Source organism: Exophiala viscosa (assembly GCF_022695815.1).
Source record: "Exophiala viscosa unplaced genomic scaffold EDD37scaffold_2, whole genome shotgun sequence".
NCBI lineage: Eukaryota > Fungi > Ascomycota > Eurotiomycetes > Chaetothyriales > Herpotrichiellaceae > Exophiala > Exophiala viscosa.
In genome coordinates, this window is record NW_026944354.1 from 49,978 (window position 1) to 75,321 (window position 25,344).

The 25,344-nt window shown below is 51.8% G+C and overlaps 10 protein-coding genes across 10 annotated transcripts; 7 read left to right on the top strand and 3 right to left on the bottom strand.

Annotated features, from left to right (window-relative positions):
* Nucleotides 1-622: 622 nt before the first annotated feature.
* Nucleotides 623-2,357, top strand: EDD37DRAFT_676188 (MFS sugar transporter-like protein; the record flags this gene model as incomplete). The annotated part of the gene is made up of 2 exons (XM_062819562.1): nucleotides 623-1,457; nucleotides 1,480-2,357. Exons 1-2 carry the CDS (start codon nucleotides 989-991, stop codon nucleotides 2,355-2,357), a joined length of 1,347 nt encoding a protein of 448 aa, XP_062672425.1. The 5' UTR covers nucleotides 623-988.
* A 420-nt stretch (nucleotides 2,358-2,777) lies between these two features.
* On the bottom strand, nucleotides 2,778-3,788 carry EDD37DRAFT_559917 (Clavaminate synthase-like protein; the record flags this gene model as incomplete). The annotated part of the gene is made up of 1 exon (XM_062813822.1): nucleotides 2,778-3,788. The coding sequence occupies one exon, from the start codon at nucleotides 3,786-3,788 to the stop codon at nucleotides 2,778-2,780; it is 1,011 nt and encodes a 336-aa protein (XP_062672426.1).
* A 1,666-nt stretch (nucleotides 3,789-5,454) lies between these two features.
* EDD37DRAFT_573830 (permease for cytosine/purines, uracil, thiamine, allantoin-domain-containing protein) lies at nucleotides 5,455-7,165 on the top strand. Its single transcript, XM_062814374.1, has one exon. It carries the CDS (start codon nucleotides 5,469-5,471, stop codon nucleotides 6,984-6,986), a length of 1,518 nt encoding a protein of 505 aa, XP_062672427.1. The 5' UTR covers nucleotides 5,455-5,468; the 3' UTR covers nucleotides 6,987-7,165.
* Nucleotides 7,166-7,357: 192 nt separating this feature from the next.
* Nucleotides 7,358-8,928, top strand: EDD37DRAFT_619873 (uncharacterized protein). The gene has a single exon (XM_062815884.1). It carries the CDS (start codon nucleotides 7,643-7,645, stop codon nucleotides 8,705-8,707), a length of 1,065 nt encoding a protein of 354 aa, XP_062672428.1. The 5' UTR covers nucleotides 7,358-7,642; the 3' UTR covers nucleotides 8,708-8,928.
* A 23-nt stretch (nucleotides 8,929-8,951) lies between these two features.
* On the top strand, nucleotides 8,952-9,822 carry EDD37DRAFT_218896 (Mss4-like protein). The gene is made up of 4 exons (XM_062810385.1): nucleotides 8,952-9,119; nucleotides 9,173-9,206; nucleotides 9,268-9,446; nucleotides 9,537-9,822. Exons 1-4 carry the CDS (start codon nucleotides 9,038-9,040, stop codon nucleotides 9,647-9,649), a joined length of 408 nt encoding a protein of 135 aa, XP_062672429.1. The 5' UTR covers nucleotides 8,952-9,037; the 3' UTR covers nucleotides 9,650-9,822.
* EDD37DRAFT_218877 (glycolate oxidase) lies at nucleotides 9,756-11,901 on the top strand. The gene is made up of 3 exons (XM_062810383.1): nucleotides 9,756-11,565; nucleotides 11,615-11,679; nucleotides 11,728-11,901. Exons 1-3 carry the CDS (start codon nucleotides 9,996-9,998, stop codon nucleotides 11,812-11,814), a joined length of 1,722 nt encoding a protein of 573 aa, XP_062672430.1. The 5' UTR covers nucleotides 9,756-9,995; the 3' UTR covers nucleotides 11,815-11,901.
* Nucleotides 11,902-12,735: 834 nt separating this feature from the next.
* On the bottom strand, nucleotides 12,736-14,777 carry EDD37DRAFT_218880 (uncharacterized protein). The gene has a single exon (XM_062810384.1). It carries the CDS (start codon nucleotides 14,647-14,649, stop codon nucleotides 12,847-12,849), a length of 1,803 nt encoding a protein of 600 aa, XP_062672431.1. The 5' UTR covers nucleotides 14,650-14,777; the 3' UTR covers nucleotides 12,736-12,846.
* Nucleotides 14,778-15,457: 680 nt separating this feature from the next.
* Nucleotides 15,458-17,371, bottom strand: EDD37DRAFT_646257 (amino acid transporter-like protein; the record flags this gene model as incomplete). Its single annotated transcript, XM_062817710.1, has 5 exons — nucleotides 15,458-15,777; nucleotides 15,830-16,250; nucleotides 16,347-16,878; nucleotides 16,930-17,172; nucleotides 17,220-17,371. 5 exons carry the CDS (start codon nucleotides 17,369-17,371, stop codon nucleotides 15,458-15,460), a joined length of 1,668 nt encoding a protein of 555 aa, XP_062672432.1.
* Nucleotides 17,372-20,171: 2,800 nt separating this feature from the next.
* Nucleotides 20,172-23,187, top strand: EDD37DRAFT_219007 (magnesium transporter NIPA-domain-containing protein). The gene is made up of 2 exons (XM_062810387.1): nucleotides 20,172-21,093; nucleotides 21,146-23,187. Exons 1-2 carry the CDS (start codon nucleotides 20,302-20,304, stop codon nucleotides 22,952-22,954), a joined length of 2,601 nt encoding a protein of 866 aa, XP_062672433.1. The 5' UTR covers nucleotides 20,172-20,301; the 3' UTR covers nucleotides 22,955-23,187.
* EDD37DRAFT_219003 (uncharacterized protein) lies at nucleotides 23,188-25,169 on the top strand. Its single transcript, XM_062810386.1, has one exon. The coding sequence runs from the start codon at nucleotides 23,420-23,422 to the stop codon at nucleotides 24,941-24,943; it is 1,524 nt and encodes a 507-aa protein (XP_062672434.1). The 5' UTR covers nucleotides 23,188-23,419; the 3' UTR covers nucleotides 24,944-25,169.
* The last annotated feature ends 175 nt before the right edge of the window (nucleotides 25,170-25,344 follow it).

Consider the following 25,344-nt stretch of genomic DNA (forward strand, 5'->3'; position numbering starts at 1 on the left):
CCTGGTAGGAGATCGCCGCAATGAAGGCTAATCTTCAAGTCAAAATTTCGAGTTTAGGGTCGCGGTGCTTGGCATGGCGATGTTCGCGTCTACGTGATAAACAAGACGACGTTTATTGGTGTGTGGCCAATCACTACTGTCTTTCTCTTAACAAGAGCCATGCGCCGTTGCAAGACATCTAAACGAGTCATGAGATTGGTTCAAATTCGACGAAGGAATGCAAGAAGGAGTCATGAGACCTCAGTTTGTCAAAGAGATCGGATGCCTGACTTCTTCTAGGTCGCAGCTTATCGGACGCTGCTCCGACCACTGGGAGCCTGTGAACCACCATCGCTCAACTGTCCAGCAGCAGACGCAGCGGTTGCGGCTCTTTGTGCCACTCTCCCAAACTTCGACGCGCTTTACTTTCGGGCAATTTGATGACAAAAGTGAGGCTTGGGAGTTCATGAAATAAGGATGGCATCCTCACCGGCCAAACGCAGTGACTAATGTACGTCAAAAAGTACGCTATTGTCAATGTTACCAGGCTTGTGCCAGTTCTTATCAAAACCTTCTTATCACGACTGTTGGGATTGAGATTTGGCGGAACGACTATACAATACTAGGCAGGGTAAAGACGTCGGATATGAGCGACACACACCACAGACTCCTGATGCAGATGCATCCCCCTCCGACACGAACGTCGCCGATTTCGAAGCGCACGATTCGCAGATCCTATTTAATAGGACACCGGCACTATTGAGGCAGAAGTTTCTATAGGTCTGCTTTCAAGTTCCAAATCTTCTCTCAAAATGGCAGAAAAAAAGATGGTCTTGCACTCAGCTGAGCCTGCACACGATGGCGTTGAAGTTCCAGCATCGGCTTCACGAAGAACTCGGGCCAACCGACGCTATGTCAGCAGACTCGTGCCTGAGATCCCCAGTACCTCACGGGCCTGCTTTTCCTCGTGGCGACATTCCAAGCATTGCTCAATGGCTAGGATACTTCCATGATGAATGCGCTGAACATTCTTCCCTCCTATACGGATTATTTCACGTTGACTACCACCACTCTGTCGCTGAATACTGCCTCGGTCTGGGTTGGCGGCATTGTCTCAGGTTTCGTCGCTGGTGCGTTCTGCGACCGGGCCGGCCGCAAGTGGACAATGTGCTGGTCTTCTGCTCTTTGCATCATCGGCGCCATCATCCAGACCGCCGCTCAGAACATTGGTATGTTCGTTGCAGCACGTGTCATCATCGGATTCGGGGCCGGCGTGGCAGCAGTGGGCGCCGCCTCATACCTTGCCGAGACGGTTGCTCTCACATGGCGTCCTTTCGTGTTGGGCTTTTACTGGGATGCCTGGTTCATTGGAGCGTCGATCTCAGCTGGCATCACCTATGGCACCAAGGATATTTTGAATACTTGGGCCTGGCGCGCACCTTCGCTGATCCAGATTCTACCCGCGATGCTCTGCATTGGTATCCTGCCCCTTCATCCCAGAGAGCCCACGATGGCTTGCCTATAAGGATCGGAAGGACGATGCCCTCGAGGTTCTTGCTGTCGCCCACGCCTGGGGTGACACGACCGATCCGATGGTAGTTGCTGAGTACCGCGAGATCACGGAGACGCTGGAATTCGAGAAGATAGCCGGCTCCGTTTCGGCGCTCGAGACGATCCGGACACCAGGAAATCGCAAGCGTGTCATGATATGCATCAGTGTCGGCATCTTCTCTATGACAATGGGAAATAACATTGTCACCTACTATTTTGGCACTATGCCCAACCAGGCCGGTGTCACCGACTTTAATACGCAATTGAAAGTCAACATCATTCTCTCTGCGTGGGCACTTGTTTGTGCTCTTGCTGGTACGATGTTTGCTGACAAACTGGGCCGACGTATGCTGTGCCTTGTCTCAACAGCTTCAGCAACCGTTTTCCTGTTCCTCACTGGTGGTTTCTCAAACCTCTACGGTGATGGTGCAAACGTGTCCGGGTCATACGCCACCGTCGCCATGATGTTTCTCTTCATGGGCTGCTATTCGTTTGGCTGGACACCGCTCACCATGTTATACCCAGTGGAAGTGCTAAATTACTCCACTCGTGCAACTGGAATGGGAATGTACATGTTCTGGGCCAATGGAATCGGGTTGCTTGTCACATTTGCCTTCCCGTACTCATTCGAGGCCATTGGCTGGAAGACGTACATGTTCAACGCCACTTTCAATGCACTGACTATCTTGTATATCTGGTATTTCTGGGTCGAGACAAGAGGCAAGACTTTAGAAGAGATTGACGTGTTGATAGAAGGGGTGAAGCACGCCGATGTCCCGGACTTGATGGATGTCATTAAGGGCAAAGCAGTTGTTGATAGTGTGTGAAGGGCAGGCTGCTAGGTTCACCGCCGTTGTCAGCAGGATCGGAGTAGTGCATCAGTCAGGCACTGTGCTCATGCGCCCTCTCACTCTGTTAGACTTTCAAGCCATATCTTTTATGTCACGGAAACAGGGTTCTGCTGACATTGATTCGTCATCAAGTAACGTGCGGTAAGTTATGGAGTTCGGAAGCAGTACAAAGTTATAACTGTGGCAATTGGTTCCGCAGAATAACCCCCTGCGTCAATCCCCACATTGTCACTATCCTCCATTCTCTTTATCTGCACCGAAACAACAACCGTGTCAAGCATGCATCGCTGCGACATTGTGAATTTACAGGGACGTCAAGTCATACATGGGTCACTCTCGGGATGGGCTCGGCACATATAATACTTGGTATTTGATTCAGACTATCTAACCTAAGCTTCAGGCTGCTACTAGACTGCTAGCACCGTATGCTGTGTTCATCTTCGAGAGGTAGTGTTCCGCTTGAGTAACGGGCTTGTAGATCACAGGTCGAGCCTCGGAGACGCAGGAAGGCAGAGTGTGCATCACGCAGTCGTAGTCAACCCCGAAGAAGAACGGGATCGAGTACCGTTCAACTCCTGAAGTGTTGGTCGCTCGGTGTAAAGTCGAAAGGAAAACATTGTTCGTCCAGATGGAGAGTGCATCGCCAATGTTGACGACAAACGTGTCCGGGATGGGCTTCGCAGGCACCCACACCCCTTCCCCGTTGACGACTTCTAAAGCATTGATCCCATCGCTCTGCAAGAGGATTGTGAATAACTCATGGTCGGTGTGAGCATGAATACTAGCTTGCTTGCCCTCGCTCTGGGCCGCATAGTAATTCAAAGACAGCAGTGAGCCTGGCTTCGACATCTTGTCGTCGAAGAAGGTCTTGTCGAGCTCCAGCGACAGGGCGAAGATGCTAACGAGCTTGCGGCTGAGGCTCGTCATTTGTTCATAATAGCTTCCAACAGAAGACTTGAATCCGGGCAACTCGTCATCTTCTGGCCACTGGTTGTGAGCATCATCCTTTGGATCCACGGTGTCGCGGTACTCCTTGTCAAATTGGACCTCACGTCCAATCAATATGCTCTCGTAGGGGTGTGCCTTCTTGCCGCCGTTGCGAGCAGCTCTGTAGGGATCATAACCAAGATGGAATTGACTCTTTTCACGGCTGATCTTCATCTTCTGTTCCGGTGAGAGATCCTTGAAGAAGCGTTGAGCCTCGGACTTGATTGAAGCGACAGAGTCTTTTGAGATGCCATGGTTCTTGATGTAGAAGAATCCGACCTGGGTGCAGGCATCGTAGATCTTGGACGCCAGGGCTCGTTGCTTCTGTTGGTCGGGGCTGTCAATGTCTGAAAGGTCGATGACTGGGAGGTCTTTGAACGACGTGAGACCTTCTGGTTCGCGGACCTTTCGACATCCCATGCCAGATCCAACATCAAAGTCTGCTACAGTCATTTTGGCGATGTTGACAGGGTTGTAGCTTGCTGACCGTGAATCTTAGGATGATAACAGGTGTGAGAAGCCCTGACTCGTGTTCTAGATATATCCGATTCGTGTCTGAATACTCAATCAACACGATATCCCAACCCCACTTTGGTTCTCGTGTCGTATACCTCAATTATTCTGATAATCTTGTATAGATAACATGAAGATGGGGGAAGGGTTCAGCCTGGTTTAGGTACTCCTCTGAAGAGTGGCCTGACGGGGATGCTAAGTGCGGACCAACAGAACCGGACATCGCTGGTGCCGCCTTAGCGCTAAAGCACTGATGTACACTTGGATCTTCTCTCTTGCCTAATTTGTACTCTCGAGCATGCCGTATTCGACCCAGCCACAGGATAGGATATGTCGGCCTGTGTAATAGCGTGTGACAATGCGTCGTTGGCAGTATACCGGATACTGCTTCAGGCCTCTCATTGTCCCGCTTCTTCATCAATGAGGTGAAGTATGCCTTAGTGGCCAGCATCTCCCTTCGCCCTCCGATTCGGCTGCTCCTGGGCATTGGTAGTCAGTTTTGAAGATGCTACGAATGAAACAAACCTAGCAGATTGATGCTGCGCCTCATGATATTTGCACTGGACTCTGGGCTATCACAACTGTAGTGGTTGCAACGATATGGTTGTTGGACCCTTCGAGGCTAGATGCTTCCACGACAAGAGGAGTATTGCCCAAGGCAAGAGTGGCGGAACCGTTTCCTCTGCCCCTATCATCCTAAAACGACAAGGCCTAGAAGGTCCTAGCGAGAGAACCTGTGTCTCCCTATCACTCCCAAGAAGGATGGGGCAAGCTTGTTCCTTATCAAGGTCATGCAAGCTTTATCAAGAGCTTCAGACAAGTTGTCCGCACCATCTCCGGAAGTTTCGGCACGGGAGGCTTAGGGATTATAATGCCGGCTTATGCCTAAAATACTCCAAACTGAGGCATCTACCACTAACAACAGCGCAGCGAATGATACCAGTGGCACTTACCCACCAGCGAGAATATAGTTCGCCGTCGCCTTGTCCAAAAGTCACTCCACAAAGCTAGTTTTGACTTATCACAGAAACGGGACACGGACAAAACAGTGCCGAAATGCTGTCTGAAGGCGTCGTCTGCAGATGCGTAGATGGCTCTCATCTTCCAGTTGCGAGATGCTGCTGTGACTGTACGGCGCGTTGATTAGGAGGCTGGGATGTCTCCTCGCATGAGATCTTATGGAGCGACACAGATTGTATCCTGCAACCTCAAGCACTGTCGACATGCGTGCCTAGGGTCTACTGACCTGCGCTAGCTAGGCCAACCATGCTCCTCCACTCTTCTGATCGATAGGCAGAGATACCAGTATCCCCCATCTCAGAGTTCACTGCTCGCTCTGGCCCGGTGTATACACCTAGTTATCGTGTTGATCGACAATTGTCCACATTGGCCATTGCGCTAGCCGCTTGCACCTATCTCTGAGGCCAGAATTGTCTGTCAACGGTATGGGCTTCGTGCTATCAGCCGGACGCGAGGCTCATGGACGGCTACTTAGGTGAGCGTTATTGTCCATAAGCATCTCCAGAAGCTACCATCTTGTCTTCCCTTCTTTTGACACCGCACATTGCATTACAGTGCTCTCGGACCATGGCCGATATCGAAAAGGGCAAGCCCCTGGCTGGGGAACCATTGACTACAGTGGAGATATCCTCCGACGAGTCCTACGAGATCGAAAAGCGTGACTCGGTGCTATGGAAGATTGTGAGATGGTGTCGCGCCGAAGAGACTGGCGTTGAGCGCGTTACGGACGACATGAAGACCAACCATTCTCCATACTCTATAGGGATACTTTGGATGGCCATCAACATGGTTCCTCTTGGGTGCAACATCGGCATGCAGGGGATTACCTACTACGGCATGGGCTGGTGGGACTCATTCTGCTGTATCCTGTTCTTCAACATCATCGGTGTCCTCCCAGTTGCCTACATGAGCACTTTTGGTCCTGCCTTTGGCATGCGACAGATGGTCTTGACCAGGTACTTCGTCGGCTTTCAAGTCATGCGATTATTCGCCGCCATCAATGTGCTGACCTGCATCGGCTGGTCGATGCTCAACGACATTTCTGGCGCCAACCTACTTCATACGCTCGGCAATGGTGCCTTGCCACCTTATGCTTGCATCTTGATTTCAGCCAGTTGTACCATGGTCATCACGATGATGGGATACAAGGTCATCCACAAATACATGTCTTGGTTTTGGGTTCCCACTGTCATCATGATCATCATCTTCATTGCCCGGATCGGTATGTCACACTCCTTCTCGACCGGCACTATGGCTGCTGGCTCGGCCGAGGCAGGTGCAGTTCTTTCATATGGTGCGGCCTTGGTCGGCAATGCCTCCGGCTGGACACTGTTCGCCTGCGACTACAGTCTGTACCTTCCCAAGACCACTTCCAAATGGAAGTTGGGAGCGTCGGTGTACGCTGGCATCTTCTTCACTACCATGTTCCTCCAGTTGACGGGTCTGGCTGCGGCTGCCTGCACCTTCACCAACGAGTACTATGCACAAATGTACGAAGATTATGGAGCTGGAGGGTTGTTTTACGGCTTCCTCGTACACGACTCATTGCACGGCTTTGGAGAGTTTGTGATTGTGATGCTCTTCCTCTCCTTGGTCGCCTGCAACGTGGCTTGCGTCTACTCGGCATCGCTGTCTGCCCAAGCCATCTGCTCCCAATTCAGGGTCCTGCCACGATTCTTCTGGGCACTTCTCGCCAATCTCGTGGCCTTGGGCGTCAGCATTGCGGCATACTACAAGTTCGACGAAGTCCTGAATGACGTCCTGGGCATGATCGGTTACTTTATAACTCTGTATGTCGGCATTTTCCTCTCGGAACATCTGATCTATCGACGAAAGCTTGGTTACAACCTTGAGTCGTACCAAGACGCGAAGAAGATGCCAGTCAGCTACGCAGCCTTGTTCGCCTTTTGCTGCGGAGTAGCTGGCGCGGCGGTGGGCATGTACGAAGCCTGGTGGATAGGCCCTGTGGCCAAGGATGTTAGTTCGGTCTTTCCAGGCGATCTGGGCTTTGAGCTGGCCTTCTGCTTCGCCTTTATCGGACATGCATCAACCCGGTGGATCGAGATCAAGTATTGGGGAATGTGAATGGTGTGCTACGCGCGAATGTCTTGTTGAAGGCCAGCTTTGCCTGGCGTCACTGTTGATGTTGAGAAACAACCTGGCAGCTAGACAACAAGGAAATGTATCAGATTCAGAACACGTTATGCTAGTATACGTACAAATATGTTTCCCAGAGAACGTGTTTACGAAAGTATGGGATTGCGAACATTAGGAGGGGGAGCGAAAAGAGCCTCCTCGAGCATGACATTACTCCAGGGGCTCAACTTAGGGCACCCAAACCTACTTGCGCATGCCCACGCTGCCCGCAGTAAGCTAAGTTACAAGGGTAATCATCGGCAGAACCGTGCCTGGACAGAGTGACTTTCAATTAAAAACACGTTCGATTAGTGATTAGCCTAAATTCCACATCGAAGTCGCGTCAAGTCGACGAACACGCCTGCGTCTCCTCACATTTCGGCGGAATTGCAACGCCTTCTCTCTGATATTCTGTCCAATCGATGTGCAACCATCATGTAGGCGTCGGCATATCTGCCGAGGACAGGGAGATGCCGTGTCTGTTTCATATGCTCTAGGACAGACCCCAAGCACATGTTTGCATTTTATCCTTGATACAGCTAACCTGACGAATTCAGTTCTCTCTGCAGCCTGTATCGTGCCCGACCCCTCTGAAATTTACTACGATGCCCTCAGCAACAACAGACGGCCCTCGCTATGTCGATGGAGCACTGATCCCAGACATCCAGAAATATGGTGATAACCCAGTCACTATTCGGGTGACAGAGGAAGAGCTCCATACAGGCAAGACAAGACCGGAGACCGTGCAAGAGTGCCTGCGATACTTCCATCGAGACGGCTTTGTTGTTCTGGAAAATGCCATTGACGAGGGTCTGGTGGACAGGCTATACAATAGAATGGTGCAGGACAACTCAGAATTCCTGCGGAGGAAACACATGCATTGGAATCAAGGCGCCTCCACTGGCAACGTTAGCCAGATCCCGCCACTCACGCCGGAATGGCTCGACCGCGACTTCTACGCAAACCCTCATATGATACGCGTGGCGGAGAATATCCTTGGTCCGAAGCCTGAGCTTCGATTCATCAATAGCAATGTAGCTTGCCCCGGAGGAACCTCCCGTCAAGCAGTTCACAGCGACGTCAGTCATGCATTCCCCGAGATTCCCTTTGGTCTGGTCATGAACATCTACCTTCAAGATTCCGATGCCCAAAATGGGGTGACTGAGGTTTGGTGTGGTACACATAATGCTTATCCTCAGAGCGAACAACAGGTATCCCCTGGTAAAGGGTGGATCAAGAAAGAGTATCTGCAAGAACGGGCAAAAGTGAAGCCTCCTGTACAACCCAAGGTCAAAAAGGGCAGCATTTGCATTCGTGATTTACGCCTCTGGCATGCTGGGATGCCGAATACGAGTGATCATCATCGCATCAGGCTGGCTGTTGATTACTTTGCGCAGTGGTATCAATGTCCGATGACGACCAAACTGCCACTGTCCATGAAAAAAACGATTGAACGTGAATGGGAAGGTGTCTCGACGGTTGGAGTCGAATGGGTTGAAGGAGACTTGAATAGCCTGGACGTGCAGTTCTATCTGAACATGACACAAGACCCATCACAGTATCTACTGCAAACTGAAAAGGGCTTCCAAGATTCTGTGGGTCGTCAGACTGGGAAGTATGTGTACGATACTGCCAAAGTCACTGAACAGAATTACTGGACGCCGGAATAGATGGAGACGATGCTGCAATGCATAGATTGTGTACAACTCTCACACTTCTGACTCTTTCCTGGTCGCGCCTATCGGTCAAGCCGCATGTCAGATGATAATTGCATCGAAGGTTTACGACCATGATGGGAGCGAGGTAGTGACTCGGCAAGGAGATGTCAGGGCAGCAGAAATGTTATAAACACGACAACGTGACGTCAGCGCGAACATCTTTGCGACTACACGAAATCATTTGCGAAGAATGGTACCTGAATTGCAGCTTTTCTTTCTTGTGTACAGTTCCCTTGCTTCCTATACCCGGCCAAGCCTATAGGTATACCCAGTCACGCAATCATGTCGGAACAGATTACCGGAAGCTGCAATTGTGGTCGCCATGTCTACACTATACCCAAGCCAACGCAGATGAATTTATGCCGTCTGTGGAGTTCTTGGATAGTTCCAGGCAGCCCAGCTAACCAATGTTATCAGATTGTATTGATTGCCGCAAATGGGCTGGTGCCATGTGAGCAATACCTTTTGCATTCTCATCGACACGGAATTGCACTGAACGAGTATTCCTCCAGGCACTCTGCCCATCTTTTCGTCGAGTCGAAGGACATCACCACAAGCAGTCCGCAACCACGAACATATACCCAAAACGCTGACAGTGGAAACCCGATGGAACGTGCGTGGTGTGATGAATGCGGCTGCGGGATCTGGATCAAGTCTCATCAGATGCCAGACCAGACATTCTTGAAAGCAGGTAAGCCCAAGAGCTCACTAGTACATCCCGCGACAGCGCCAAAGATATGTCCTTGCGTATCGTTTTGAGGATGGCCGATAACATCCTCAGGACTTTTCAACCCGGGAGAGATTCCAAACCCGACCATGGAGAACTGGCTGAAGAATCTGGAGCCGTGGGAAACACCTGCGAAAGGTACCAAGAGGGCTGTCCAGCTCAATTGACATGTAGTGTATGTTGAAGTACTTCCTGCCCACAATCAACTAACAGATTATCACTTCACTATAATCGTCTCCTGGACGCATCCAGGATCACTGCTTTTTCTCAAGTTGCGGGGCCTTTTCCCCAATGTGGTGAACGTGGGGTCTTTTCGGGGGCCTTTGGACAATCAGCCCCAGTTGCAAGACCCTTGGACCTTCCACAGTGCCTTCTAGACCTTTTGTTTGGTCAGGGGACTGCTTCATAAACCAAACCAAACAGCTTCCACTCTCGCTTTTTAACAAACGTTTTTCACGGTAATAATCAATTTACTTGATAACAGTCCCCATCCTCGTCTGTCGCATATCCAAAATGGGCTCCAGCGGTTTGAAGTACCCTGTTCGGTACGAAGATCCCGAATACCAAGAACAACATAGCACCTTATTCTTAGGCAAACTTTTGCGTCCGTTGGAGGAGGTTCTCCCACCTGGTGTGAGTAAACAAGATTTCGACCTTGCTATTGGCGAGTTCGAGAAAGTCGTCGGCAAAGAACATATCTCGCTGGGCGCGTCTCTCGAGGAGTATGTCGATCCCTATGAATTGTGGGAAAATGACGGCAAGCGAAAGATGCCCAGTGGGGCCGTCCGCCCTGCTTCGATGGAGGAACTGCGAGGAGTATTGAGCATTGCGAACAAGTTTGGAATCCCAGTCTGGACTTTCTCGCGAGGCAAGAATCTGGGCTACGGCGGCCCTGCTCCGCGGCTGAGTGGCTCACTTGCCTTGGATCTGCACCGAATGAACAAAATCATTGAAGTCAATGACAAATTCTCCTACGCAGTTGTCGAGCCAGGCGTCACATTCACCGACCTATATGACTACTGTGTAAAGAACAAACTTCGAGTCTGGCCTAGTGTGCCATCACTTGGCTGGGGCAGTGTCGTTGGCAACACCGTCGATCGAGGAACTGGTTTCACTCCCACGGCAACACATCACCAGCATATCTGCGGCGTGGAGGTGATGCTCGCCGATGGAGATGTGGTCAGGTCCGGACAATTTGCTATATCAAACTCACCATCCTCACACCTGTCAAAGTTCACCTTTGGTCCGTCGATAGAGGGTCTTTTCCTGCAGAGCAACCTTGGCATTGTCACCAAACTCGGTATCTGGCTACACCCCCAACCACAAGCATATATGTCCTGCTCTTGGGACATGCCTAATTTCGAAGATGTGGAACTCATTGTTGAGATATTCGGAGCGCTCCGAAGGGATGGTTTGTTGCCCAACACCGTCTACGTCTCAAACATTGTCGAGTGGCTTGGTATGACGGGGAAACGAGCAGAACTGTGGCCACATGAGGGTCCAATCCCTGACTGGCGGCTCAAAGAGCTCCAGAAGCAACTCGATTTCGGATACTGGAACATCAAGTTCGGATTGTACGGAGCCAAAGAGGTGGTTCAGGCGCATTTCAACGAACTGAAACGAATCATCACCAAGGAAGCTCCTGCTTCCGCACACAGGCTACAGGGTCATATCTTCTCCGGGGAGAACGAGGTGCTCCTGGAAGCAACGTCGATTCCGGATCCTCACGGTGGCTTCTTCGTCGGGGTGCCCAGTCTGTGGAGCTTGCCGATGGTGAAATATCGGCTGCCGAAAGAGGGCGGTGGCATCGGCGCACATGCTGATTATTCTCCTATCATTCCATCCTCTGGCAAAGCCGTCTTGGAGTGGGTGACAACAGCCCGCAAGATCTGCGAAGCGCATGGCTTCGACCTATTTTGCGATTTCTTTATGCATGAACGACATGTCATCTTCGTCAACATGATGGTTTTTGACAAGACGAATCCAGACCACAGACGTTCCGTTGATACGATATTCCGCAGTTTGTACAAGGAAGGACGACAACGTGGTTTCAGTAAATATAGGTCGCATATCAATTATATGGGTGAGTCGCTAGTTCCCTTGAGGCGCCTCCAACCTTGCTAACATCTCAGACTTGGTGGCCGACTCCTACGACTTCAATGACCATGCTTATCGGAGATTCGTGGAGAGAATAAAGGTTTCTTTCTCAATCTCGGATTCTGTGTGCTTGCTAACCATATGCCAGGACACGCTCGATCCGCAGGGAATTCTGTCACCTGGTAAGCAGGGCATCTGGCCTGCGAAGTATCGAAAGTTCCGCGAGCGGCTGTAATGATATGGTGGAAGTGGCCGGGCCACTGCATCTCATTGGAGGTGATGGAGGCTTTGGCTCGTGTAAGCTTAAGCATTGGTCTTCTCAGCGCACACTCTGCGCAAGATCACGATAATAAAATAGTTGCTTGGGAGCGCTCGAGCTTTCTGTAAATGTAAAGATTGGCATCGCCTATGTGGTCTTCAAGACGTCAATTTTCAGCATGCATCGAAAGCCAGATAAAGCGGTATTCTCAAGATGGTTCGCGGACAGTGGTCAAACTGAGCCGCCGTAGTCTTGGGGCTAGCCATTGCTTGCGCCACGAAGGTCGTGTCATAGGGCCAAAAAGAAGGTTTGGTTCATGGCAGATTGAATCTTGATGTCCTGGATGTTCTAGACTGCATTTGTGCTGTCAATCCGCTTGGCAACCTGGTTTTGAAGCTCCTCGTGCTTTCCTGGCAATGGGATATCTGCGACGAACATCGCCGACGACATGGCCATGGAGGGTGAAGTCATACGGCACAAAGTAACTCTTGCACACAACAGACCTCGCAGCATCGGGTTCGGCGTGACTGCTTCCAGGCAGAATACATAGAATGACAGTCGGGGCATTGTAGTGGTATCGACAGCCGTTTGAACAATGCTCTTCGGAACAAACATTTCATGCCTAGCGAATGTCGCAGCAACCATGGGCACGATTCATTGGTTGCACTTGTAGGCGCTCGCTTCAGGCACGGCCAATCGGCAATCACGATATTTGGCTTCTCCCAATCGAGTAGTTGACAACTCGGAGTCGACCTTATTTCTGGCCCCGACTTCCTGGGTATCATTCTAGAGTACCCTCAAGTCATTGCATCCGTCGAAAGAAGGTTTAAATCTGCATACTTCAAGCGGAGGGTGTTATGCGTGACAGGAATTACCGTTGCGAGCGTCGATCTGCATGTGGTCAAGCGGGCGGGCAAAGCTTGCCAGGAGCCGTTGGTTGACGGCGGCACCAAGTGCCTTCACATATCGTCAAAATTCATCGGCAAACAGTGCCTGATGGCGCAATATTTATAGCCTGGGCATAGGCATGAAGAAGGATGAGAGTGTGATCTGGTGGTACATTTGCGTGCCCTCTTCCAGAAATGCACCAACGCCACGGCCATATTTGACGTTGGGCAACCCCACCGGGCTCCCGGGAAGTGCCTTTTCCTTTGCTGTTCTCAAGGAGCTGTTGGGAAGGTAGACTGTTGCCGGTTTGATCTCTGCGCCCAGCGCCGGGTCGTATGGCCACTTGACAAAGAATATTTGGATCTGCCCTGTTTCCCAGTATTGGTGGTCCTCCCATATGCGGAGTCGCTGGCTTTCGGGAACGTCGTCAGCCGAAGCGACATTGAGGCCATCTTCTTCAAGGTTCATAAGTGTTTGCAGTATAGTGCTGCCAGTCGAACCTTGTAAGTCTCCCTCTGTTCTGTTTGTGCGCGCAAGCAAGTCAATAGCCGATCGGCGGATGACGGGATCTCGACATCTTCCCGCAACAAATGCCAAAGTATCAATGACGCCGGAATCAATCCCGAATGAGAAGTTTCTTGAAGCTCTGGTTGGATGTGCCAGGGCGGCCTTGTAGAGCTCAATGATCTCTGAGAACTTCTCGATATGACAGTCGTAGCTGCATTCTTCTTGAGTCCCCAAAGTGTCGAAAAGTATGGATGCGACAATTGCAGCGGCCTTGAGAAGCTGCTTCGAAATCGTCAAGGCTTCGTACCGCTCAAGCACCGTGATGCCAGTTTCATCAAGCGCCGTCATCCAATTCGATAGGAGTTCTTGAGTCTGTGGTCTGCCGTCACCTTCGGTATTGCCAGGATCAACAGTTCCCTGGGCCCATTCGACAATCTCTTCAAGCCTATTTCGTGCCTCTAGTAGGTTGACGAAACGGTACGGGATTTCGGGATACGCCAGGGTATGATCAGGCTTGTCTCCCTTTATGGCTGCACTCAGTGCCAGCGCAGATGGTACGTCGACAATGGTGCAAAATCTCATGCGCAACCTCTCAATGATAGGCCGCAGGAAGTTGTCTAGAACGGCTTTCTCGCTGTCCGCAAGGACTAGGTCGCCCGTCAGAAGTCGGTTGTCAATTTCCGTGATGAGACTGTGACCAGATTTCAGCAGCTGGTAAGCAGTGTGACTGTTTTGCAGGTTTTGCAGACAGACAAAGATGATGCATGATATTAGGGTTGCAATCTCGGAGACCGCTGTTTCATAGGCCATGCGAGATGCCTTGCTACTCTGACGTAGAGCCAGCTGTTGCAAATTCGACTGTTCGTCCGACTCTCCTTCAGCTTCGGAAGATTCATGCAAGGCGCCCAATGCAACTACGCCGTGGAGTATGGATTGATTCGAATGACAGGCTTGGACGATCAGCTTGTTCCAAAAAGATGCGTCCCTCCAGCCGGACCACTCTGGGCCAGTCCTTTGACAAAAGAACACCAAGCTGCGTAACTCCTGGGACTCGAGATCCGGGAATGAGCTGATGGCCTGGATTAAGCGCCCAGATTGGCCTGTCGGTGAGAGAGATGCCGAGAGCAACGCGCGGTGTTGAGGTTCTGCATCATCGGTCGGCTGCAATCGAATATCGGTATCCAGACGCAGTCCAGGTTTCGCATCAGCAACTCGGCGCGGCGTCTGCTCCGGAGACAAGTCGTTGTCCTCCCGCGCCTTCTCAGAGGACAACTTAGATGTCCCTTGCGATGCGCGCGCTCTTATTTGTCGTTCATGTTGGACATGCTTCCGGATGAGTTTAGTCTCGGCTTTTGAGCTGCGCGAGAGGACTTTCGATGCCGAACCTTTGTTGATCCAGAGCAGAGATTCTGGCATCACGCGCTCTGGGTGGTCACAAAGGATGTGTCAGGTTCGACCAAGTAAGATGTCTTTCGGGGGACGAATAAGGCGCGGGGACCAGTTTAATACCCGAAGACAGGTGAAATCGCGCGACCTGAGATATGGCGGGTTGGGCGATGAAAAAATGCCTTCACTGGCTATTTGTATCATCTCAGCATTGCTACGATGGACGGTGGCATCTGGGGGACTGCACCCATGGACAATCAGGCCGACGACGTTTGATGGCCATTGATGCTGGCTCGGCTTGCAGCTGGATGGTGGGATTGTTGGGGTCATGGAATTACTTTAGTCTTTATCGGCATCGGAGACATTGTGGTGCCGTTTCAAGTTTCTTCTAGCAGAAAAAGTCTTGGTAAAGCACGGATTGCAGAGATTCGATTCGCCAGTTGCTGAAATCTTTCGGGGCCGAGAATCGGACAGATCGTGTCCCGTTATTCTAGTTCAATTCATTCAGAGACTCCAGTACTGAGGTCCAGAACCGGATTCATGCGGAAGGCATGAAAAAGAGTATGGGAAAGGAACAAGCCAATTCGCTTTTCGGTGGCTTGTATTCTGACTAACTGAGTTAAACCCAGCTTTTGGGTCGAGTTGCCCTTGGCTAAAGTTCTAACCCGCACTATTTCACCTGAACCGTGGGGGAACATGTCGCGCTGCTTGCAAGTCTGACAGGTACTGACCATGGGCAACTCGGCAAGACTCGCCAGAGTAGCCGCGAGTGCCGCATTGGAGGTCAAGGGGTCAAGACCATGCCACGCTATTCGTGGTTGTGAAATGACCTTCGACTTCAGTCCCGTTTACCTTGGTACTGCTTTTCGTGCTCTGCGGCGCTTTCCTGTGGCACACGTCCCTCAAGCACCTCAGCCTCGTCGTGCGTATATTCAACATTGATGCGAGGCCCTTTGAACCATTTCCGGGCACTGACCGCATAGTAGATGAGTGCAATCAACATCGTGCCACCATAGATGAGTGCCGTCCAGTTCATTGTCAATGGCGTAAGGTCTTTTCCTTTGACAGCAGGGAAGCATAGAGCTGGGACGATTACCAGCCACCATCCCACTGCAACAGCGCCCGAAAAGCTCGACCATCTGCCAAGATTCCAGGGACCTGTTTGACCGAAATGTTAGTGACACGACGTCGTACATCGGAACAAGCTCACCTGGCTTGAATTGGCCTTTGTCGAAAAACAGCTTCAACGCAGTTGGCGTCGTAAAGGCAGTATACTGGGCGATGGCGCCCAGACTGAATACAGCGCCAATCGCGACGGGACTTGCAAACATCAACAACCCGAGCAGGGCTGAAACGAACAGCACCCCCCAAGTAGCATAAACCGGTGTTCTGGTCTTGGGATGAATTTGTTTCCAATACCTCGAACCGACAATGGCGCCATCCCGAGAATAAGCAAAAATGACGCGGGTCGCAGTGATGGTGCAGCCCACGCCCACGAAGAATTGTGCCACGATGTTCAGGGCAAACATTGCCAGTCCTGCATCTTTTCCCAGGACTTGCAAGCACAAACTGCCGAAAGGCTGCCCATACTGGCCCGCGGTGACATCGGTAATGTCCTTGACGCAATATACCTAGTTCTGTCAGAAAAGATGTATCGGTAAAGACGGTGGTATATTGAAAGACTCGTGCTTGAATGACACAGTCTTTTACGGCGGGGGGGTACTTACGATGACGAGAATTATCGCGAAGCCGAGATAAAGCCCTAGCTGAGCTGTCATGACAATGGCTCTGGGACCTGATATGTTGGCATTGGAGCACTCTTCCGAGAGGTGAAATGGCGCATCATAACCAGACATGGTCCAGATCGAGGTCAAGAAACCCATGATCGTGGCCCAACCGATAGGCCATTCGGTGCCGTTCTCGAACTGGGTCCAGACGTCGTGACTGTTGTTGGTCTTGGGATGATTGATCGAGCCGACGGGAAACCAAATGACAAAAATCAAGATCACGATAACATTCCACACCGTCCCAATCTTGTTGACCCAACCGATGAACCAGGTGGACTGCATGGTGATTACTCCGTTGATGATGAGCAAAAGCAGCAGGACCAGGTAGGTATGCCACGTTTGGGGGGTGTAGTCTGGGTATTGGATCATGCCACATGTGATCAGCATTGATGCCAATGCGTAGTTGACTGAACATGGGCCGGTCACAAAGCCACAGAAGTTCGACCAGCCGACGAACCAGGAGGCGAGAGGTCTGTCAAGCGTTCAGCAGGTTGAACCCAGGATGCCACAATGAGGTACGAACCCCCAGCCTTCCGGCGCGAGAACAGCAGACGCATAGTAAAGCCCTCCGGCAGTTGGCATGCTGGAACATAGCTCGGCCATACTGAAGGCGGTGGCTTGAATGCATATGGAAGATGCTAGCCACCCCCATGCAGCACCGCCGGTCCCAGAGTATCCCAAGCTGTATGAAATCGTGGAGGCGACCGAGGGCAACAGGCCCAGGACGGAGAACGAAACCGAAAATGACTCCCAAATGGTGAAGTCTCTGCCTGGAAGTCAGCCTTCGGTTCGGGGCGCATTGAGAGAACGCACCTTTTGAATTCTTGCTTGTATCCCAAGGCACCCAGAACCATCTCATCTTGGGTGGCGCCCTCCTCGATCAATATATGGTCACCAGGTCTGCCAAGGACTGAAGTGACATTCTCATCCGCAGCTGTGATGGATGCTTTACGGGGAACTGCCATCTTTGCAACTCGGAGTCGAGCTTTGAGAAATGGAAAATAGCTTGCCTCGGAGGGAAGCGGCGGTCCTAGGACAGATATAAATACCTTTCAATACTCTCCAAGCTCCTGCAGCAATACGAGAGCACAGGATAAGGCCGTCATTCAGAGTGCCTTGGTCTGATAGCAGAGGCTGATGTCAACGGAGATGACCCCTTGAGGTGGTCATGATAGCCTCGATGCAACTAACCTCCGCAGAGCAAAAGATCGGTCCCAAGGAACATGGACGACCTGAAGGTTCGGACGGGTTGGAATTGGCACGGTCGAGGAACTTCTGCGATTGGCCATAACTGGTAGTGGCATTATACGCGACTCGCCTTATCAGCCGTTTGGGCCAATGCTGAGGCCTTGGTATGACTGTTGTGCTTTCCAAACCCGGTAGCATTCGCCAAATCCCAGAAAAACCCCGGTCTGATTCGCCCGAGGCTTCAGATAGCGACTCAGGGATTAGCGAGGGCTTGAAGCTAGCCAGGAACTTCGATCGTTTTGGAAGGTAGATGTGACGATTCGCAATCCCTTTATCAGCATTGATAAGACCTCCACGTGTATCCCACACGCGGCAAAAGACCGCGGCGCATGCCACGCATGCAGCATCGAGTAGACATGCAAGACAGGTAACGAGCGCATTGCCTAACGATCTGCCCAAGGTATTTCCTCGTCAAGGACTATTGCGAGTCGAGCATTGAAGTACAAGGCAGGCCTTATCCGATGCACCGTTGAGAAGTCTGTCGTGAGAAAGATGCGGGGTAGGATAGTCAAGACACGGCACGCGTAGCCTACCTAGACACAGAAGTCCCAAGTGCTCGGGTGGGATCCTGATACTGGATTGGGACAACGATGTAGTCGATGGTTAGGTGGGTAGGGTCCGCGGAGAGCAGTTCAGCGTCCATGTCTACCGCCATCTCTTTTCATGACCGTGCATTTCGTCCGAGTGCACAGTTCTGATCACATCGTTGGCTTCCTCGTCGTCTGTCGGCGCCTATCTCGCGGACTTCTTCGTTCCAGCAATCCCTGGAGGGGTCTTGAAGGGTGGCTAGTATACTATTGCGCGAAAACAGATTTATAAAAGAATCCATATAAGGGCGTGCTCGGCAGCAAAGGCGCTCCAGGGCCGCTTTTCGCCCTTGGATCAAATGCCGAGTTTCCTTTATTACCTGGTAGATAATAAATTATTGTGGTAGCCGGAGGTGAGATTCCAGAGTGCCTAAGCGAGGCACTTAAATTCTAGGTGGTAAGTATCGTAACCGCGATTATCTATAACTTTTTATTATCCTTGAGCGCTCATAGAAGATAAGTGCCGAGCAGGCCCTAAGACCACTTACTGGAGCAGCTTTATGTCGCTCTAGGAGTCCAACTCGCCTGCATCTCTGCGCATTCCGTGCGCGATGATACTCACGGGGAGAAAGACAGAGCATGACGTGAAATGGTCCAGACCAGCAGAGATGCGAGTCTGCTCATACACCAATGCTGTAACAAATTTGCAGCGTTGTGGTAGGCCATCCCACGTCAGTTTCGGGTGGGCTAAAGAGGCCACACCTAACTCGTACTTTTCTTGTAGAAGAGCAACTTTCCGCATGGCGTGATTGTACGGCTACGAGTGGTCGTACCTAGGTATGAGTGAGAATTGTCTGTCTGGGACAATGTTAGTAACGCAGGAGGCGAACGAGTGCGCATGCTTCCTGGAACAGCAGCTGAATGTGAAACAAGGAGAAGGAAAATTGTGAAACACTCGAGAGGCTGGACTCCGGAACAACGACTGGAGAAAACAAGGCTTTTGAAGCACAGTCAACGCGACTGCAGCCTCGATTGGATGTACCACAGTAAGACCCCAGTTCTCCTCACAACGAGTGTGCAGGTCATGGAAAAATCCGTGACTGGGAATGTTTTGGAAATGGCTCCATCTGGGCGGGAAGGACGCGACAACTCTCAGCCATTTGTTGCCAGCACAGCCTCGACATGACGTACTGTTGTCTCGCGCATGTACTTTGTATAGGGGGAAACTCCTCGTGCCCAGCGGACACCTTGCGTTGCGGTTCCATAGATAGAAGCACAGATAAATTGAAGATTGGCAGATCTTCTTGTCAAGTTTATCAGTGGCATGTGTGACATGAGATGAATCATTTCATCAGTGGCTGGTGGCCAGTGAGTTGGCACGGAGTACCGTAGATAGTGATTATCGATAAGCCAAAGGACGCATCTCGCCCAGCAACAAGACGGGAAGTTACTAGTACCAGGAACCCCGGTGGTTTTCAGGGGGTCAAATCAGCGCTCTAGGCTTGCTTCACCCCCCAGAGATGTCAAAATCGGGCACTGGTCTTCCCCTGTATTTCAGGTGGGCACAGGTGGATTTTGGTCTGCCCACTTTTTTCTTTGATGATGGCGGACTGGGAACCGCTACAACGCCTGCCTACGAGACGAGACGGGAAAGCCACAACTGCGTCAATGTTGGCTTTGCCATCGCACCCTCTCAGTCTCATGCTGCACACCCCGTTCCTGTCCATATTCTATGAAACGACAAGGAATTCAAGTGACTCTTTACGCGACCACCATTTGCTGCTCGTCGACGACTCATTGTATCATACCCCAGGCATACTCGCACCTCCTGCATTGCTTCCATCACACTTAGCGCAGTAAACAGCGATTGGTCTGCATAAACAATACCCTCAATCAGCCGCACGACGTTGCAAAAGCTACTCAGTTGCGATTCTTGACCTTTACAACGGTGGTCTGGACTCGGACTGTGTCGGTGCCTCACCATTTCAAGGTCGTACAGAAAGATACACTTCGATAAACACTCGCCGCAACAACTGCTTTCTCATGGCAACGACCGTGTAACCCGCCAAAATCCTCGATAGCCGCCGCTGCGGCGAAAACCACACCTCCTTCTCCCCATCATGGACGACATTCATCCTCAGATATGGGCTGTTGCCCATACGCTCGTCGCTCGCAACGATACGTCCAACTCGACTTCTACATCCTCCGACTCCAGTCGTCCGGCATCCTACAAGATCATCGGTCTAAGTCTTGCGGTGGCTTCGGGCTTGTTCATCGGCTCGTCTTTTGTGTTGAAAAAGATGGGGCTTCTCAAAGCCAATGCAAAGTACAATGAAGAGGCGGGCGAAGGCTACGGCTACCTCAAAAATGCGTGGTGGTGGAGCGGCATGACATTGATGATTGTGGGAGAAATATGCAATTTTGTCGCTTATGCGTTTGTCGATGCGATCCTAGTCACGCCTCTGGGTGCTCTGAGTGTGGTTGTCACGACGATTCTCTCGGCCGTCTTCCTCAAAGAGAGGCTCAGCTTCGTCGGGAAGGTGGGCTGTTTCAATTGCATCATCGGCAGCGTGGTCATCGTCCTCAACGCTCCAGAACAGAGCTCTGTGACTGACATTCAAGCGATGCAACATTTCGTCATTTCGCCCGGCTTCCTGAGCTATGCTGGAGTCATCATCGCTGCCTCTGCATTTACAGCTTTCTGGGTGGGTCCGCGATACGGAAAGAAGAGCATGCTCGTCTACCTGAGCATATGCAGCATGATCGGTGGACTCAGTGTCGTTGCCACTCAGGGGCTGGGAAGCGCAATTGTTGCTCAGGCAAACGGAGAAGCCCAGTTCAACCACTGGTTTCTCTACGTTCTGCTGGTCTTCGTTGTTACAACACTGCTAACCGAGATCATCTACCTGAATGTAAGTACAGACTAATCCTCACGCTTTGCCCACTTCTCACGTGTATTTACAGAAAGCGCTCAACCTCTTCAATGCCGCTTTGGTGACGCCAACCTACTATGTCTTCTTCACCAGCGCCACCATTGTGACGTCGGCCATACTTTTCCGAGGCTTCAAGGGAACCATCATCTCAATCATTACTGTCGTGATGGGTTTCTTCCAGATATGCGCGGGTGTCGTTCTGCTACAAATGTCTAAATCAGCCAAAGATGTTCCAGATGCAGCCGTCTTCAAAGGTGATCTCGACCAAGTCCGCGAGATTGCCGAGGTCGAACAACCAGAAACTGAGCCCAAGGCCGATGCTATTCGTGGCGCCGCTGCACTGGTCAGGAGGTTTTCTACCTCGCGCCAGAAGTGGGAGCAAGAAGAAGCAAGACGGCTGCGCGAAGATAAGATGAAAGACCAACTAGAGCCAGTACGGGAGAACGAGATTGTGGAATGGGACGGGCTTCGCCGCAGGAAAACAGTCATTGGAGAGCCTGGCTCGCCGCTCGTCCGCCGAAAGACAGTGCATCCGCCTTTGGGCATGTCGCGTATGCCAGACTCGAACGAGGATGAGGAGCAAACCCCAGGACCCGGGTTTTTTGAGAACCTGCGCAGTCGTGCACAGACTTCCATTCGCACTACGACGCCGCTCCATTCAGACGACATGCACGGAAACGGTTTGAACAGCCCCCTACACCCGGTGGCTTTGACGGAGATCAAGTTTCACCCGTCTCAAATCGAGTCACCCATCGTTCCCTATGGTCCAGGCAGCCTGGAAGACGCTCAAGAGCGGATCTACGGTCTCGCCCCGGGGGAGCGCAAAGTGCAAGATAAACACGCCGGGACTGTGGGCACCCAGCCTTTGACACCGCGGTCGAAACCACTGCCGGCCAAACCTGCTCCTTCGCCCATCCTGAGACCTCCTCAAGAGGCAAGGCGGCAGTTCTCCTTTACGAACTTCCTCAGGCCGGGCTCTCGTACGCCAAGCAACGACCAGGCAACATCGCGACCTGTCCTTCAGACCAGACCCAGCAGTGCCAGCCATGAGCAAAAGCGAGGGAACAAGACTGCCACGGAGGAAGAGAGATTGGGACTTGTCAAGGGTGATTCTCACATTGGTTTGCTTCAAGATCAATTATCTCACTCCCCCGAACGCCCACACCCGTCCACTTCTCAACCCCATCCACTTTCTCAGTCCAGCTCCACCACCAGTGTCGATGACTACTATCGATATCAATATCCTTCTCCTATTCGACCTTCCCTGTCAGATTCTGACGAGGATGATGATTGGCAGATGACGAACTCGACAACCCCAGCTCGACCATTGGAAGTGACCTCGAACCCACCGAATCCCCCGCCAGCTTTGCGGACAACAAGCAGCCGGCGAAGACCGAGTCCACCGAGGGTCTATCAACCACCGTCAGTCATGACGAACACGCCTCCCCGGCTAACCGTCGAGCCGCCGCTACCGGTACCGGGCACGATGGTGGGCGGAGGATTGGCACAGGGCAGAGCCGTTCCAGCAGCGTCCGACCATTTCCAGATTTCGTCGACGAGGGACCGGCCAACCAGGAAGCCGGTCCAGAGTCCTGGTTCCAACCAGGTAGATATCGTGCCTCACCAAGTTCGAGTTTTAGAGGACCCAGTCGCGGATGAAAGTAGATTTGGCCCAGCCACTGGTGCGACGGCTCGGACTGAGAGCCCGGAGAACTACGACTCCAGCCGAAAACGCTACGAAGAACAGAGCAAAAGAGAAAGAGAAGAACGAAGACTGAGAGCCCAAGGGCGGCGACAGAGTTGGAAGCCCACCGACCCCGACAACGGTAGTTTTCTCTGATGATTCCACCATGATTGATTGTACATATACGCGGTGTCTATCAGCGTTGAGATACCCATGACTGCGACGAATCGTTTATGGAGCACACGACTTTTAGAGAGCAACGACCAGCTCATGTTATTATATAGTGTATCATTTCAGCCGTGTCGAAATCTCGAGCAGATGACTTGCAGCAAAAAAGACCTCTGCGACCTCGACTTGATGTCTCTTTCGTCCGTACCAAGGACGGAGATAACGAAGGTGACGCTGCGCTGCGTGTGATAAACTTTTTTAAGGCCCCGAATTCGCGAATCGGTCCTGAATTGTTCCGAGCATCCGTGCTGCGTAGAGCCTTGGGGGTTGAGAAAGGTCAACTACCTCTTCGTCAGCGCTTCTCAATGGACTCATTGTCAGCATGTTCTATCGGAAGGCGACGGGAGACTCATTGTGTCTGCTCGCGTTCTTCAGCATCCACTCTTAGCGAAAATGGCTGAATCACCAGCATCCGACACTTCCCAAGAGTCCGCAGACGACTCCAACGCGCAAACAGCGGCCGCGAAAGCAGCTGCGACGGCCAAGGACAAAGAATGCCCGTACTGTCATCAGCACTTTACCTCCTCGTCGCTGGGTCGTCACCTTGATCAGTTCATCTCCAAGAAAAGACCAGACGGTATACACGATGTCGACGAGATCCGGAGGATGCGAGGAGGAATTACACGGCGTACGGCCAGAGGGTCTCGAAAAGACAACAGGAAGGAACGCGGCGATACAGTGTCATCACGCACGTCTCCGGAACCGGGAAGTCAAGTAGATATCATACCATCCAACATCAGCGACCTGAATCGGGGACCTCCCGGTGGGGTGCATATGCGACTCAACCGGTTGAATTGGCAGGCGACGGGCGTCATTACCGATCCAACGACACTCGATTCACCTGTGGCTGCGCTTCCTCCAACGCCGGCCCTCGTCTCGAGCCCATCCGGCACAAAGCGCAGTTTCTCGACGTATGCGCAGGACGGCAATCCTAGTACGCAGACTGGCGAGACGACGCGCGCCCTCGAACTCGCTCTGCGCGAAGTCCTCGACTCCCTACGAGCGGCGACGAAGCACGCATCACCCAAGCCCACACCCTTCAAATTCGATGTCCAATCGCAGACATATCCCTCTCTATGCCTCAAAGTCCTGCCTGCGCCGGCCACTCTATTCCAGGCATCTCCTTTCTCCACGCCGCAGTCCATACCCATCTCGCCGCCTGGGCCTGAACAGCTACAGCCGCTGCGGCACAAACTGATTCAGACGATCGACTATTGGAAATGGCAGGCACTGCGACTTGCACAGCCAACAACCTCAAACATTGCCGAAGAAGCCGAATTTCTCACCCGCACCGCTGCCCAGTGGAGCGAATCGACCCTTAGCCATCTTGACGCATGCTACCAGAATTGGATGGTGCATCCCCCCGAAGTCCGTAACCTGCTCTGGCAGGTCGAGTTGTTGAGGTCGTACAAAACGGAGCAGGAAAAAGTGGTGGAGATGGAGGAGAAGCTCGAGTCCTTACAGCAAGAAGCCAACCAGTTGCAACAACAGGTGGAATATCTGTCTCGGTGCCAGTGGCCCCGCGAAATGGCGCTGTGGCCGCCCGAGCGCAGGGCGTTCGGTCCTTCGATGCGAGAAGAACTCCGTCTGATCAACCTGAGCAAAGTACCGGGCGCGGAAGGCGCCGACGAAGTGGCGTCCCTCGCGGACAATGTGAACACACGAGGCGACAAGTGGGACTTTGAAAAGCTGGTGAATAAATGGAAGACGCATCTTCGAGAAGACAAGACCAGGCGCATACCACAAACTCAACCTCATGGGGAAGGCGGAGCCACCAAAGTCGCGGAACTGAAAAAGTCACAGAGTGAGCCTGGCGTGAATGGGTTGGCTAATGGGCAGTCACCCATCAGCGAGGAACAACGGCGCAAGAGCATGAGGAACCAAAAAGGCAATATCAGCATAATATCCGACTTATGAGACAATGGCACATGGTTTCAAATGGTTGAAAAGAATCAATTGTCTCCTTGCAGACCTATGATCATGTAATTATGTCCCTGCCCAGATAAATCCCGGGGCCGGTTTGCATACCACCAACCCAAACAAATGTCCTTTTTCCCAAGAAGTGTAATACCGTGTATCTAAACGCTCATTCAATTGCTTTCGTTCCGTCATGTCGTTAGATCAAAACCAAGAATCGCCCTCATCTTCCAGCCGGAGCAGGCCAGACACTGATCTCCCAATCGAAAGATCCGTCGCCGGAGGGATGTTCTTCTCGTCGTCCAGTTGAAACCGGACAGTGCGCGTCACTCTTCTTCTTCGTCCAGGCTCTTTTCCCTCTTCGCAAATAGGCTGACTCTGTTCTGAATAGCATAGATTGC

What these genes read in the sequence shown, in the direction of transcription:
- EDD37DRAFT_219003 (XM_062810386.1), top strand. Translation starts at nt 23,420, where the DNA reads ATGGCTGAATCACCAGCATCCGACACTTCCCAAGAGTCCGCAGACGAC.
- EDD37DRAFT_219007 (XM_062810387.1), top strand. Translation starts at nt 20,302, where the DNA reads ATGGACGACATTCATCCTCAGATATGGGCTGTTGCCCATACGCTCGTC. An exon ending in CCGAGATCATCTACCTGAAT is followed by an intron (nt 21,094 to 21,145) that starts GTAAGTACAGAC and finishes GTGTATTTACAG; the next exon opens with AAAGCGCTCAACCTCTTCAA.
- EDD37DRAFT_573830 (XM_062814374.1), top strand. Translation starts at nt 5,469, where the DNA reads ATGGCCGATATCGAAAAGGGCAAGCCCCTGGCTGGGGAACCATTGACT.
- EDD37DRAFT_218880 (XM_062810384.1), bottom strand. Translation starts at nt 14,649, where the DNA reads ATGCCAGAATCTCTGCTCTGGATCAACAAAGGTTCGGCATCGAAAGTC.
- EDD37DRAFT_218896 (XM_062810385.1), top strand. Translation starts at nt 9,038, where the DNA reads ATGTCGGAACAGATTACCGGAAGCTGCAATTGTGGTCGCCATGTCTAC. An exon ending in CGCAAATGGGCTGGTGCCAT is followed by an intron (nt 9,207 to 9,267) that starts GTGAGCAATACC and finishes GTATTCCTCCAG; the next exon opens with GCACTCTGCCCATCTTTTCG. An exon ending in CCAGACATTCTTGAAAGCAG is followed by an intron (nt 9,447 to 9,536) that starts GTAAGCCCAAGA and finishes TAACATCCTCAG; the next exon opens with GACTTTTCAACCCGGGAGAG.
- EDD37DRAFT_218877 (XM_062810383.1), top strand. Translation starts at nt 9,996, where the DNA reads ATGGGCTCCAGCGGTTTGAAGTACCCTGTTCGGTACGAAGATCCCGAA. An exon ending in GTCGCATATCAATTATATGG is followed by an intron (nt 11,566 to 11,614) that starts GTGAGTCGCTAG and finishes CTAACATCTCAG; the next exon opens with ACTTGGTGGCCGACTCCTAC. An exon ending in GATTCGTGGAGAGAATAAAG is followed by an intron (nt 11,680 to 11,727) that starts GTTTCTTTCTCA and finishes ACCATATGCCAG; the next exon opens with GACACGCTCGATCCGCAGGG.
- EDD37DRAFT_619873 (XM_062815884.1), top strand. Translation starts at nt 7,643, where the DNA reads ATGCCCTCAGCAACAACAGACGGCCCTCGCTATGTCGATGGAGCACTG.